The sequence below is a fragment of the Mesitornis unicolor genome, unplaced genomic scaffold (assembly GCF_000695765.1).
Source record: "Mesitornis unicolor isolate BGI_N332 unplaced genomic scaffold, ASM69576v1 scaffold6457, whole genome shotgun sequence".
NCBI lineage: Eukaryota > Metazoa > Chordata > Aves > Mesitornithiformes > Mesitornithidae > Mesitornis > Mesitornis unicolor.
Window position 1 is genome coordinate 178019 of NW_010198379.1, and position 14392 is coordinate 192410.

General features: G+C 49.6%; 2 protein-coding genes across 2 annotated transcripts in view; one reads left to right on the forward strand and one right to left on the reverse strand.

Annotated features, from left to right (window-relative positions):
* The window catches only part of LOC104544299, a 39357-nt gene extending 35938 nt beyond the window's left edge, over positions 1–3419 (reverse strand). The window contains exons 1-2 of the mRNA XM_010189131.1: positions 3377–3419; positions 2603–2659 (exon numbers count right to left, since the gene is read on the reverse strand). Coding sequence (XP_010187433.1) covers positions 2603–2659; positions 3377–3419 — 100 coding nt within the window. The remainder of the gene's footprint in view (positions 1–2602; positions 2660–3376) is intronic.
* Positions 3418–10292, forward strand: LOC104544300 (pentafunctional AROM polypeptide-like). The gene is made up of 5 exons (XM_010189132.1): positions 3418–3557; positions 5962–6595; positions 8106–8339; positions 9335–9587; positions 10192–10292. The coding sequence occupies exons 1-5, from the start codon at positions 3418–3420 to the stop codon at positions 10290–10292; spliced, it is 1362 nt and encodes a 453-aa protein (XP_010187434.1).
* The last annotated feature ends 4100 nt before the right edge of the window (positions 10293–14392 follow it).

Below are 14392 nucleotides of genomic sequence, written 5' to 3' on the forward strand. Positions count from 1 at the left end.
GAGGGAGGAAGAAGCTGGGGTGAGGAAGCTGCCCTACACAGCAAGAGACAGGGGGCTAAACCTGGCCTGAACTTCAGGAAAAGGCAAGGAAAACACATGCTGGCTGACAAGTTTTCTACAGCTCCATTGCTGGAAAAGAGGTAGAAAAGTGGGATGCTCTGCAGTGCTCCTCTGCTTATGTTAGGAAGGCTCTGAGTCACTGGCAGAGCATACATTTGTTTTCATTCATAATAAACAGCACTGTGTGCAGTAGGGGTAAGCAGTGTACCCTGACAGTGAGATCCAAAGCCCAAGGCAGTCAGGGGAGTCGTTCAACAGCTCCAATGGGTGTTAGATCACGCTGCGAGAGAACGAAGTCTCTCGGTTCAGAGCAGCCCGCGTTCCCACACTCAGCCGTTGGTTTTAGAAAACGGCCAAAAAAGGCAGCAAACATCTTGCTATGAGCCACACCAGGCACACGTGGCTGTCACAGAAAGTACCGAGGCATTGTTAGAGCTGCAGAAAACTTATTTATAAAACAAGCATCCCCAAATCCGTCAGCCACAGCCAAAGCTCTCAGCACTGCAGGTGCCCACCTTCCCTCCCAACTCCTTCTCCTAGGAGCGTCCTCCCCCTCCACTTGAGGTTCCTGCAGACCCACCTCCCCTGCTCACCCTCATACCCCAATAAGCCCTTCCTCTGCTCCTTTCTGCCAAGCCACACAACCTGTAAGGCCCCATCTCTGCAGGGCAGTGGGTGACCCAGGACTAGGACATCACAGCATCCCCTCCTGTCACACCATCTCTCCTGCAGATTCCCACCCCACGCAGGGGTTTACCTGTAGGATTGTGCATGTTGCTTCCCGTTGCTGGGCTCAGAGGGTGCTGACGGGGGTTGGCTGCCTCTGTGGAGCAGCAGGTCAGTGTCCAGGTGTCCGCAGAGGGGACAGGTTCCTCCGTCCGCAATCACCAGGGCAGAGTCCAGCCAGGAGGAGAGGCTGTGCAGGAAGGATGGCCCCAGGCTGGGGCTGCACCCGCCTGTCCCCACCCAGAGCACAGCACAGGCAGTGGGTGAGATCCAACAGCATCTGACAGGAAAAGAGATTTAAAAATAATACTGACTTTCAATGACTTCACTTTACGTAAGATCAATGCTCACATCCTGACCTGGGGAAGCTGTTGGCTCTCAAGGAGATAATTGGCAATTTCATAACCTTCTGGTTACATAGCACAGACATGTGTCCCTGTGAAACCATCAGGTGTGAGGCCAAAAAAGTCCCAGGACTTTGAACCTCGGATTATCCACAAGCAGTTCATAGCAGTGAGCTCATCCACTGCTGCTCTGGGGCCCAGTGGAGAGGCCAGGTCTCTGCATGGGCTGGGGGAAGTTGTGTCTCACGGGCACCAGTGGTCCTGTGCCCCCAGAACGGTCCCAGCAATGGGCTGGGTGGAGGAGGCGTCAGGAGAAAGCGGTGGGAACATCCACGGTATCCAAAAGCCAAAGCTGAGCTGCGGCAGAGTTGGAGCAGAAAAGGCTGGGGATGAACTAAAGTAAAGTAATTAAAGTGCATGTGATGGAGCAGAGGTTGGGCAGTCATCTCCTCTTCGGGCAGATGAAACACAAACTGAAGTTAATGAGGAAATGTGGACAACCCTGTAACCAGAACAGCATCTTTCACCTCTGGGATGCATCACCTGGGCTTGATCAGTAAGGACCAACTCAACGGAAACTGAAGTTAATGAGGAAACGTGGACAGCCCCATAACCAGAACAGCATCTTTCACCTCTGGGCTTGTTCAGTACAGACCAACTCAATGTTCCTGCAAAGTGTGCCCAGAGAACCCTGGGCTGGGCTGAGGAGGTGGACAGGCTCGGGGGAGCAGGTCTTGCTGCAAGGCAGCTCCTCTGCAGGACGGATGGTACAAGGACATGGCAGTCATTGGCTGTGACAAGCAGACAGAGGTTGATAAGTCAATTTGTCAGCTTCTAAAATGACACCGAAGACATTTCAATGCCCCCAGAATAGAACAGGGGAGTATAAATGGAAAATAAGCAAATGCACAGGACAAAAGAGTAAAAGAAAAGCAAATAAAATAAGTCAGTGGATTGCTATTAATCAAAATAAATAAAGACAAGAAGAGGACAGACCTCCTTGCATACCTAAGATTATTCCATCTTATGATTTAGTAAACAACAAACTGCATTAGACCTGCAGTCTTTGTGGAAAGCAAACCAAATTGTGTTTGGATTGGGAGCTAAAATTTCAGACAAGTATTTGGTAAACAGGCTAAAAGCTTTAATATGCCATCTAACCCACCCTCCGCTAGCTTTGGAGGTGACTTTGGGCAAGTTGCTTCTCTTCTGGTGTCTGTTTTCCTTTTCTGTAAAGTGTTTTGCCATCTGGAGATGAAGCCAACAGCAAGAGCCAGTTGTTAGGAGTTGTTACCCTTCCTGGAGCAGGGCTACATGGCTTTGGAAATATTCTTTCCATGGTGAGGGGGCTGATGGGTGTCAGCACAGGACCCTCGTCAGCCCCCGCCACAGCATCACTTCCTAGATAAGGGGAATTCATCCCCCAGCATTAATGTGCCTTTGGGGCAGGGAGGTGGGGTCTCCCCAGGTACCTGACAGAGTTCTGGCATCATCTTCATAAGGCAAATGGGTGATGATCACAGGAAAGCCTGGAACCCAAAAGGCAGGGTTGTCAAGGCTCAGGTACCATTGCCTGGGCCACGCTGTGGGTCCCAAAACTACTCCAGTGCAGGGAACCTCAGCATTTCAGAGTCCACAGGCAGCTGGACAAATGAATCAAAACTCAGCTCATCACCCAAACAGCCCTTTGGGACATAAACTTTCTCTGATTGCTCTTTTAAACCCACCAGAAAAGCTACATGCAACAACAAAACCCATTCTATTCCTCAATGTAAGAGAATTGCAGGGACATCAGCTCAGAAGAGGTTTCACCAGCTGGTATTGATCCCATCCCCATGCTCCAGCTCCTGTCCCTCCCCATAGGAGCAACTGAGAGCCACAGCCAGATCAGAGGCTCCGCACAGCAAAGGAGGATCCTGAACGCTGTGGAGAGTCACATAAACTGCCTTTCATAACTCCAGATTTGCTGTAGGGCATCATGTTGGAATTTAATGTATGCACTGCTATTGTACTTCTTAAGCATTATAAAACCAGCTGATTATACAACCCCATCCCGGTACCTGCACGTGTCTTCAAATGTACCTACCACCCCTAACGTGCATCCCAGCTTAGGTAATCTGAGTTTTGTAACTGGTCTCCTCTGTGGAGACAAGACCTCCCCTTGCAATATCTGGTCACCCAGAGCCTTTAAAAAGCACCTCAAAGGCACCCAGATACAGGAGATCTCTCAACGAGGAGATTTTTACCTTCTGGAAGGATGCCAGTGTCAGAAGAGGTCTTCTCCCCCATGGCCCCGGCCACTGCAACCCAGGAGCCCCAGCAGACGGACTTCCAGTTGGTGCGAGTCAGGAGCACGTGGTACCGGGTGAAGAAAGGAGAAGCCCTTTCCAACTGCAAGGACGAGATCATCCTCTCCGAAGCAAAAATGTGAGTATAGGAGCCTGTGTGGCTCATTGGTGACTGCGCTCAATGGCTCTAGCGAGCCAAACCACGCAGTCTCCCCGATGGGATGCATCTCGGATGGAAAAACCATCTTGTGTGTCCCCATGCGGCTTAAACCCACCATTATGTGTACAACCCTGGGAAACTGGGCTTCAAAACATGGCCAGGTATTTGCTGTTCTCCTTGGCATGACCTGGCCATGTTTTTTATCAACAGCCTGATTTCTGTAGATGGGAAGTTTCTTTAAACTTCTGAAATGCTTACACGGGGACTTCCGAATGCTGTACTTGGGCTTTTTCCTCCTTTATGTACAAGAAATCTCTATGTGCAGAGATGGGCAGGCATGGGAGAAGGACACAATTATGGGGAGAGTTGCAGGTAAATGAAATGCCTAGGGTAGGAAAAATAAACACAGTAGGTTATTGTTAGGAGTGAAAACCATATCACATCTTAAACTGTAGAAGTCACCTCATGCTGCTTCAAACAGAGGAGAGAGACACGTTTCCCCCAGGATACATACAGCTCTTTGCTGATATTACATCTGTCCAGTTAATTATCCTTTAATTACAGGATGCTAAATCCCACAGGAGCATGGAGCCCTGTTTGTGATGCAGGTCACACAGGCAGGTTTTGCCTGTTGGAAGTTCTTTAGCATTTGTTGTATTTGGGTTTTGATGTCCCAGGGCTGATCCTTTCCTCAGCTGGGCCAGAAGGATCCTCATCAGCACTGGGGCAGCTGCCGCACATGAACATGACTCAAGTAGAGCAGGACTTGTGCCCATGAGCCAGCAATGTGCCCTTGCAGCCAAGAAGGCCAATGCCATCCTGGGGTGCATGAGAAGGGGTGGTTGTAGGGCAGAGAGGTTCTCCTGCCCCTCTGCTCTGCCCTGCTCAGACCACATCTGCAATATTTTGTTCCGTTCTGGGCCCTCAGGTCAAGAAGGACAGGAACAGCTTGAAAGAGTCCAGCAGAGCCACAAAGATGATGGAGGGAGTGGAGCATCTCCTGCTGAGGAGCGGCTGAGGGAGCTGGGGCTCTTTACTTGGAACAGAGGAGACTGAGGGGTGCCCTCATTCATGGGGATCAATTTGGAAAGGGCGAGTGTCAGGAGGAAGGAGCCAGGCTCTGCTCTGGGATGTCCAATGCCAGGACAAGGGGCAATGGTCCCAAGCTGGAGCACGGGAGGTTCAAGCTGAAGATGAGGACAAACTTTGTCAGTGTGAGGGTGGCAGAGCATGGCCCAGGCTGCCCAGAGAGGTTGTGGAGTGTCCTTCTCTGGAGACACCCAAAGCCCTGGCCATGTTCCTGTGTGAGTGCTCTGGTGATCCTGCTCTGGCAGGGGTTGGACTGGGGGAGCTTTCCAGGTCCCTTCCAACTCCTCATATCCTGGGATTCTGTGACTTGAGCAGCCCGAAAATCTGGGGACATCAGTCAATAGCAAGGTGAACCTAGGGCTCATAGCATGTCCAGGAAAGTCCTCATCTGACAAATGCTCCAACAAGGGTGTGTGCAGCCTCAAATTCGCTATATTTGTAGGGCAAAGGGTTTGCAGGGGGTGCTAGTTGTGCTGTCCGGCACCCAAAGCTGATCCCACCAATATTCAAATCCATCCTGACTCTTAGAAGGGTCACATGCCAGAGATGGATGCACATAAAGTACAACTATAAGGTAAATATTTGCAGCATTAAAATATACATGATGATGGTTCTCATAATACTGCTTTTTAAAAGCCCAGAATAAATTTTCTGGAAGGTGTAAATCCTCACTCCTTTTTCTTTAACACTTAAAAAAGTCAGGGCCAGATTTAGAGGCAATTTGGTAAAGAAAGAAGAGAAACATCCATTGAGACCTATAGGAGAAGGTTCAAGCATGTGTAAAGAAATTGGGGATGTACAGAGATCTGATTATCAATGAGCCGTTTGCAGTTGTGCATTGATAGATTAGAATAAATCAACTCATACCACCCAGATGTGCTGGGCAGAGGATGTTTCCTCCATAAACATTTCGGAAAATGTTGACAATTTCTTCCCCACTCCCTTTTGGGAAGCTGGGCTGATTGCTGTGGGGTTTTCTGCTGTTTTATTGACAAATGAATTGGAAAGAAAACTGTTTGCTTCTCCAGCCCTTCCTGCTCTGTTTTATCATTATGTGGAAGTTCAGCCATTTGCCTGCTCTTTAAGATGCGAGAGGGTTCCTCTTGTGCCAAAGCAAGTGAGCCCTGGCACCCAGGAGCGCATCCCACCCTCACAGCCCCCTGTTTTCACTGCATGGGCAGGAGACCCCATATTTCCCACCCCCCAGCTACGTCCTTAAACTAGTTCAGGCATGCCAAGGACAGAAGAGGAATGTAAATAATTATTTCAAACCGTGTTTTCTGACTCTTGCCAGAGGTGAATGCATCTCCCAAGGTGGGATTTCCTGGACAATTGAAGCTCCCATCTATTTTTGCTACAAGGTGGTAGAAACCTACAACATTCTGGATCCTTCTAACACCACTCTGCTCTGGGGCCACATCACCGACCCCCAGCAACTGGAGCTGGCCACTAGTGGCAAAAGGAAGCTGAGGCGCTTCATTGTCATAGATGAAGTTGTCGATGAACTTTATGGCTCCAAAGTCAGAGAGTACTTTGAAGAGAATAACGTGCAGCACAAAATCCTCGCCCTGCCAACCACCGAAGAAACCAAATCCATGGACCTGGTCTTGAACATCTTGCGAGAGGTCCAGAACTTCAGCATCGACAGGCGAACCGAGCCCATCATCGCCATCGGGGGAGGCGTCTGCCTGGACATTGTGGGGCTGGCTGCGTCGCTCTACAGGAGACGCACCCCTTACATTCGGGTCCCAACAACCCTCCTTTCTTACGTCGATGCCAGCGTGGGGGCAAAGAATGGGGTGAACTTCCTGCAGTGTAAGAACAAGCTCGGGGGCTACACTCCCCCAGTGGCGAGTTTTCTGGACAGGTCCTTCATTCAGAGCATCCCTCGGCGACACATCTCCAACGGCCTCGGCGAAATTCTAAAGGTACGGACTTCTGCAACAGTCATTTTCAAAACTGAAGTAACAGTCCAACCCTCCTTGCAACGAGCAGGGACATCTTCCACTAGATCAGGTTGCTCAGAGCCCTGTCCAATCTGACCTTGAGTGTTTCCAGGGATGGGGCATCTACCACCGCTCCAGGCAACCAGTTCCACCCCCATCTTTCTTATAGCTAGCATTTCTTCCTTATGTCTAGTCTGAATCTACCCTCTTTTAGTTTAAAACCATTACCCCTTGTCCTGTTGCAACAGGCTTTACTAAAATATCTGTCCCTATCTTTTATCTAAGTCCTCTTTAAGTATTGGAAAGCTGCAATGCTGGCAAGTTGTCCATCAGCATCCATGGCACGGTATAAACTGCTCTACAGAAACCAGGATGGGCCACCAATGCTGCATGGGAGCTTTTAACTCTCATTGAGCCCTAAACCTGTTAGAATATCCCTTACACCAGTGCTAATCTTGCAGAGTAAACTTCAAAACTCAAAGCATAGCACAACCAGGGAAGAAAGCATCTTCCCATTGAGGCTCTGAAATGAACTGCTGCCAGACAATTTGAGGTTCATTAGACTGGAGGTATTATTATTAATCTGCAAGATCATTTGCACCTGCCTCATGGGCTACATTGAGTGTGGTCAATCAATCTCCTGTGAGACAAATCCTACTTCTAAAATTACCTGGGAAGCACACAGTAAATGGTTTTATGCCTGAAGAGCTTTGAAAACTTTTGATGAAGCAGAGTTCAAGCTATTAAAGTTTATTAGAGACGAGCTCGTCAGCAGCATTTTTCAGTGCTTGCACAATGGGAACTCCCTGGGATATCTGGGGGTTTCTGGCAGGCACCAGGAAACCCACAGGTCCCCATTCCCCACTGCAAGGAGGGAACTGATGCCATAGTCAGAGGGTGAAAAAAAACATGTACTTGTAGTAAAGAAACTGCTTCTGAACCCTCATATTGCCCATGTTGCAGTGCTTTCCCACCTGCCCTTGCCCAGAGAGCCATACCAAGGATAAGATGAGCACTATCCTGGGAATGGCCACCACCCAGTCACTGTCCTGGGGATGGCCACCATTCACCAGACAGACAGACAGACAAAGCTCATTACAACCCATTTGCTCTGCTACTGGGCCACGTAACAAGGTTTGCCCAGTAGCAAGAGAACTTGCTCACCAGGGCTCCCATCATCTGCTGCACCCCCAGAGCCCCACTGGGCATCTCCACTCTGCCTTTAGCATACAGCTCCACTTACCACAGCTGACAACGCCTGTGACACCATCAGCTCACGTTCCTTGTTGAATATACACCAAACAACACGCTAACCAGGGACAGTGTCTACAGAAACACTCTTTCATGTCTCAGATGCAGAACTTGCCCATGTGCTGACTGTGCAGGTATTTTCTTGCTGGTGATATTTTAGTCCAGTCTATTGAAACACTCAATTTTTCAACAACACAAAGGTCACACAATTCTCTTTACTTACCTTTGTTCTTTGTCCTAGATGGCACTCATGAAGCACAAAGGGCTGTTTGACCTGCTCAGCAGCCATGGGAAATACCTGCTGGACACCAAGTTCCAGTCCTACGGCAGCTCTGTCATCCACGGGGACGCTGCCCTGCAGACCACCAGGATTGCTATCGAAACCATGTTGGAAGAGCTGGCTCCCAACCTCTGGGAGGATGACCTGGACAGGCTGGTTGATTTTGGTCACCTTATAAGCCCAGAGCTGGAAATGGTGAGTGACAGACTTCATATTTCAGTATCTGTTTAAAAAAATAATTTGTCCACCGGCAGCGTGAAAACCTCGTGCAAAAAGTGCTGAGCTAACCTGCAGATTTGCACATTGCCTCGGATCACCCAAAGCACCCGCTTGGTCCTGCTGGGTAAAGAGGTCCCTTTCTCTGCCCCATTTACCCCCACATCTCCACCCACATTTGCTCTTCAGGCCATTGCTTCTTACCAGGGATTTACCAAAGCACAAAACCAGCCAGATTTCAGTGAAGCCACCAGAAATCACCAACATGAGCTATAACAGTGCAAAGGCATGGACACCATAGCCTGTATCACCAGGGAGAAATTGCCACTGAGGAATGGGAGGGAAGGGCTAGACCTGATGCAAAATTCAGAGCTCTTCCCTCCATGCCACAGGGCTCCTAATCAGTGATTCAAAGGGGAGGAGGATCAGATCCTGGATCCCTGCGAGAGATTTTACATGCAATTAATCATGCGCAGAAGAGATCAACCTCCACAACCCATAGATCACAAGGTGTTAACATCCACAAATCTGTACTTCTGCTGCTGTCAATCCAATGTCGATTTTCACAGAATCCCAGGATGTGAGGAGTAGGAAGGGACCTGGAAAGCTCCCCCAGTGCAACCCCTGCCAGAGCAGGATCACCAGAGCACTCACACAGGAACACGGCCAGGGCTTTGGGTGTCTCCAGAGGAGACTCCACAACCTCTCTGGGCAGCCTGGGCCATGCTCTGGCACCCTCACACTGACAAAGTTTGTCCTCATCTTCAGCTTGAGCCTCCTATGCTCCAGCTTGGGACCATTGCCCCTTGTCCATCCCAGAGCAGAGCCTGGCTCCTTCCTCCTGACACTCGCCCTTTCCAAATTGATCCCCATGAATGAGGGCACCCCTCATTTTCACAAGTATTTTCAGAAGAACAAATGACATCTTTACTATTGACCAACCCAAACCTTTTCCCTCCTTTGCTCCATTTCAGAGGGTGTTGCCGTCGCTGATGCACGGAGAAGCTGTGAACATCGACATGGCCTTCATGACCTACGTGGCCCACGTACGGGGGCTGCTCTCGACGGAGGAAAAGGAGCAGATCCTGCAGTGCATGAGAGGCCTGGAGCTGCCAGTCTGGCACAGCGGCTGCAGCTGGGCCCTCATCAAGAGAGCCCTGAGGGAGCGCCTGAAGCACAGCGGGGGGCAGCCCCGGATGCCGCTGCCCACCGGGCTCGGGGTGGCAGGTACGGTGTGGGGGGACACCAGGGACCCCCGGGGGCATGGGTGCATCCTGCCATAGGGACGTGCGCGAAAACCTCCCCTGCACTGCTGCAGCACATTTCTGGTTTTACTTGTGCTTAATGTCTTGACAAAGCTGTTGAGAAACAGGGTTAAGACTGAGGTTAAATTCATTGCATTATGGTCGAGCAATTCGCTTTGCAAACCTGCAATCTAAACACAGCGCTCTGGCAGACAAGCCAGCCATGTCCTAAGGGAAAAACAATCCCTTTGCTGTAGTGGAAAATATTTGGTAAATAATCCTTGGGAAAAGGAATGTAATGTCATACTGTGCCTAGAACTGATACTTGAAATCTAAATAGCACCCGTTCAATATCTGGGGTGAGAAATTCTTACTTATAAGACTAAAAAAACCCCAAACCCTAACACAGAGACCAGGTTGTGACCCCTGGCATCAGGATCCATCCAGGCTGTTTTCATCCAGCTCCGTCTCTAGAAAAGACACTCACAAACTGTTTGGAGGAGCTACTCCCCCCCCTAGTGAATTAGTGTATGCGAGCAGGAAGAGCTGCTCTGGATGCCCAATTAACTCCAAGTCTTGTTTCACAGAGATATTCAATGACACCAGCGAAGAGACCCTGGAAAGGGCGTACAAGCTGTGGGTCAGGGACTGCAAGACGGTGCTGGAAGAGGATCCTCCTGCCCTCTGAGAGCTGTGAGCCCACACCATGGTCCTGGCCCACTCCTGGAGGTGTTCAGCATTGTGAACAGGACTGAATTTTAAACAGGATGAACACAGCAGCACCTGTGAAACCACACACACCCCAGAGCTGCATGGGACAAGGACATTGGTCCTGGTTAACCTCTTTCGGTTGCTCCACCGAAAGGGAACTCATTAGGCCTGTGTAGTGCTCAAGAGGCGATCACTCAGGAGTGGAACCACCACGTGCCCTTAGTGTGGTTTGTAGCAAGCTGTTTCCCTGGGGGAAAGCGAGTGGCATTTCTTGCTTCATTGGGTTGCTCCAGCCCTAGGGCTGCATGGCCTTGCAAAGCGCTGCCCAACCACTGCTTCTTGCTGCACCCCTGAAGTCAGTGGGTGCCTCTGGCTCATAGGTTGTGTAAAAGCAGCAGGGCATCTTGATGGCACCACGTAAATTTTCCTTGATATATAAAATATTCAAAATGGGCATCTCCTCCACTGCTTCAGCATGCTGGGTTTTCCTTGCTTGCTCAGCTCAATCAAACTGGCCAAAGCAGCAGCTCAGGTGCCAGCCTTTACTCTCAGCATAGGGGAACACCTCACCCCCATGCCATGCAGCCACAGCTTAGCAGATATCGCAAGACAGGAGCTGTACCTTGACAGCCTGGCAGTCCCAATCCTGGGACTCTTAGATGTGTACTGAGGACAAGCTGCAAGACTCACCTTGCTGAGATAAATACACAAATAGTGGTGGTTTTAAAGCCGCTGATGTGAGAAATACGGTATGGTTTGCATCAGTGCTGCCTATGAGCAAGGCTGAGCTCCAGGATGTCAGGCAGTACCCCCGGGTTCCCAATGGAGCACCCACCACAGGTCAACCCGTACCTGTCTGGCCAGGGCTCCTTCCCCATCGCGGCGCCTTCCAGGTGGATGAGGTCAGGAAACCAAGAGAAATCAGGGGACGCTGAGTGAGTTCATCTTCAAGCAGCCTCAATGTTGTCTCAGGATCCCGGCAGACGCAGCAGGTTATACATCAGGTGCTGACTGTAAAGGCAATATCATCCTTCTCCCTGAAGGCTGAATCAGAGGAATCACAATCAACAAACAGCTTTTGAATTATTTACAGCATTAATTTTTTCCCCTTATGTCATAACGGTTTGTGCTGCTGTGTTGGCTTCTGTTTCGCTGTAGTAATAAAAGCTGTTAAAACTGGAAAACCTTTAAAGTAACGACTCCATCACTGCACAAGGTGCACACCTGGGTGAGCTGACAGAATAAATCCCTTTTCCTCCTGAGCCCAAATACGCACCTGGAAGCACACAAAGGTCTTCCCCAGCTCTTCTCCAGAGCTCTGCCTTTCTCCAGCTTCAGGATGGGATTTCAGAGCCAGCTCTTCCCACAGAAATGACCCCCAGATGCCCTGAGCTCAATGAGCCTGCGGCTGAGGGTATCAGTGAAATTATGTCCTTTTTCCACGTTCATTCAGCTGGGTCCTGACAGCAGCCACTGAGTGGGGAAAGCATTGCCCTTGCTCACAGGGAACCCATCTGCTCCATCAGCCTTTCAATAGGGCAGACAGGGACCGTGCAACACAAGAACAGCGAGGATCCAAATGTTTTAGGGGTGCGAGGACGCCCTGAGGAAGCGGTGCTGAGGGACTGGGAGCTCTGGGAGGAAGGGCGGTGCTGTCCCTGCCCCATCTGGTGCTGGTCACCTCTCAGAGATGATCTGGGACAGAGACCTGCAGCTCTGGTGCTGCTCACACAGCTTAGAGTGACCACCCGGGTATGCTCACCACCAGTTTCCCTCCTCTCCAGGAGCTGGGCGGGCCATTTTTCACCTCAGATAACCTAGAAATCAATGAAGCACAGGGTTATCAGCTGCCAGAGTCTTACAGTGCAGCAGTCCCACTCCTGCCTACCTATGGGGAAGAGGTACGAGACCAACACCAACTCGAGTTACTTGTCTCAAACGCCCAAGAAGATTAAAGGAACCTGAAGGCATTGAGCACTCCCGGTCCTATGGAAAGCCAGGCAGCAGCTTAGCAGTGCCCCACCAAAATGAACCCAGAGGAGCCCCTAAACCATGTGCAGCCATTAAAAGCCCAGCACCTGGTGACAGGGACATGGCCATGGGTCACCCATCTGCCGTCCCCACGTCAGCTGTGCCCCCGCCTGCAGGAGCCAGGGTGCGGGTAACACCACAGCAAAGGAGCTGAGCGCAATCCAGGCTGGTAAGTGAACGCGGGATCATCAGTTTGTGCCCTCCCTCTGCCGCGGGTGACAGGACACAATCAACCCCTGACATGCTTGGTTGCTTAGTAGCAGCCAGCCGCATTTTTAATTATACGCTAAAATATGCTAAAGAACACAGAGCGGCTGTGTGACTAATAGGTGTGTATCAGGGAAGGCGTGTGACAGCAGCTGAATTGCTGCAGTGTCTGAGAGCACCACTGCCAGGCTTGGCACCGCAAGATCACGGGAAGGAGGTGGAAAGTATTCTTAATAAAACAGCAGCTTTTTAAAATACACCTCAGTGTTTGCAGTGTTTTGTGTTTTTTTTTAAACGTCTAGCATGACTTTAAGTCTTTTCCATTTCTTCAGCTTTGATTTAGATCCTGCTTTTTCAAATGGAACTGTTATCATTAGACTTAAAATCTCTGCTTATTTTCTTAATACCTTCAATGACAAGTGGCTCTGAAGAGAGAAGTGGGAAGCCGTGTGGGACCCAGCTGGGTTCTCCACAGCACAAGTTCTTCATGGGTTTGTTTGAACAACATCACTTTAGTGCTCAGAGAAAATGAATTAATTTATTATTTACACACTCTGAAGTAATTTCTTTCACAACAACCTGCTCTAGAAACTGTTTTTCAGCAGGCAAAAGAAGATTATGAGCTCTGATATGTTTGATAAAGGAGTAACTACGTAGTTATTACTCAGGTCCAGTCAATAGCAGCATTCAATGTAACCAATATAAAATGAGACTCAGGTCAGAGGTCTTGAAGACACTAAAAGATTTTGGCTAAATGTATTTAAAGCGGCTAAATAAGCAGTGCTGAACATGGCAGCATCTGCCCTGTTCCCCGTGCAATGCAGTAAGTGCTCCAATGCTGTGCTTGTCTGTTCAGAGCTGCTCACCAGTACAAATTGCAGGCTGCATTCAGAGAAAACGCCTTGCAAACAGCAGCATTAAACCATCAGTCCCCTCGGAGCAAGACAGGTTTCATAGAACCAACCCAGGGATGATGCTGCCCATGCTGAGGTGCAGCCGAAATCCCCCCTGCAGCAGGGTCAGAGTCCACCGAGGGGCCCGCGGCATCACAGCTCTGCAGTCATTGGAAGGGATGCAGCCCGACAGGAGTGTGCTGTGCCCTGCTTTTTAATTAAATTAATAAATTAAAACTTGCTGCCACCAAAGGCAGGGAGGAAAACTGGGGAGGAGCTGCTGAGTGGGGGAGAGCGGGCAATGCGCTTGAGTCAGACCAGAGCTGGGTCCCCTAACCGGGTCTCCCAAAATGCACAGAAGAACAAGATTCACTTACGTGGAAAACGACTTACACAGACGTATGTGAAAAACCAAATGCTTTAATCCATCTATCAAGAACAACAGTTCAAATTATTTCATTGGATACATTAATATCGATCCATAATTTACAGTGCTATGGACCATACACAAATTATTGCTGCAGTCAACAGCAGATGAATATCAACATTACAGTACCAAGCATCATAGCAAGAGGCAGTAATTAATGTCACTTTTTCAAGAAATATAGGTATTTATACTATTATCAACATCAGCTTCCCCCCAGTGCATTTTATGTCAAACAACGTAAATGTAAGTGCATTATTTTGTGCTTTGTGCTTTCCTTATGTACCTTCTTTTTGCTTTGACAGGTTGGAAGAGTTAAATATTGCTTCGTAGGTCAAAAGCAGTGTGAGGAAGAACTTCATGGTACTCTGCGTGCTCCTGCCGGGTGCATGGCTTTGGCAAAGTGAGAACTGGGAGGTGGTGTCCCCTCCATCGCTCGGGGAAGCCACCGTCGGCCCAGGGTCACACAGGACCCCTCATCAGATGAGGCAACAACTTCTGCCCACCTCGCTCCACCCAGTT

What these genes read in the sequence shown, in the direction of transcription:
- LOC104544300 (XM_010189132.1), top strand. Translation starts at nt 3,418, where the DNA reads ATGGCCCCGGCCACTGCAACCCAGGAGCCCCAGCAGACGGACTTCCAG. An exon ending in ATCCTCTCCGAAGCAAAAAT is followed by an intron (nt 3,558 to 5,961) that starts GTGAGTATAGGA and finishes GACTCTTGCCAG; the next exon opens with AGGTGAATGCATCTCCCAAG. An exon ending in GCCTCGGCGAAATTCTAAAG is followed by an intron (nt 6,596 to 8,105) that starts GTACGGACTTCT and finishes TCTTTGTCCTAG; the next exon opens with ATGGCACTCATGAAGCACAA.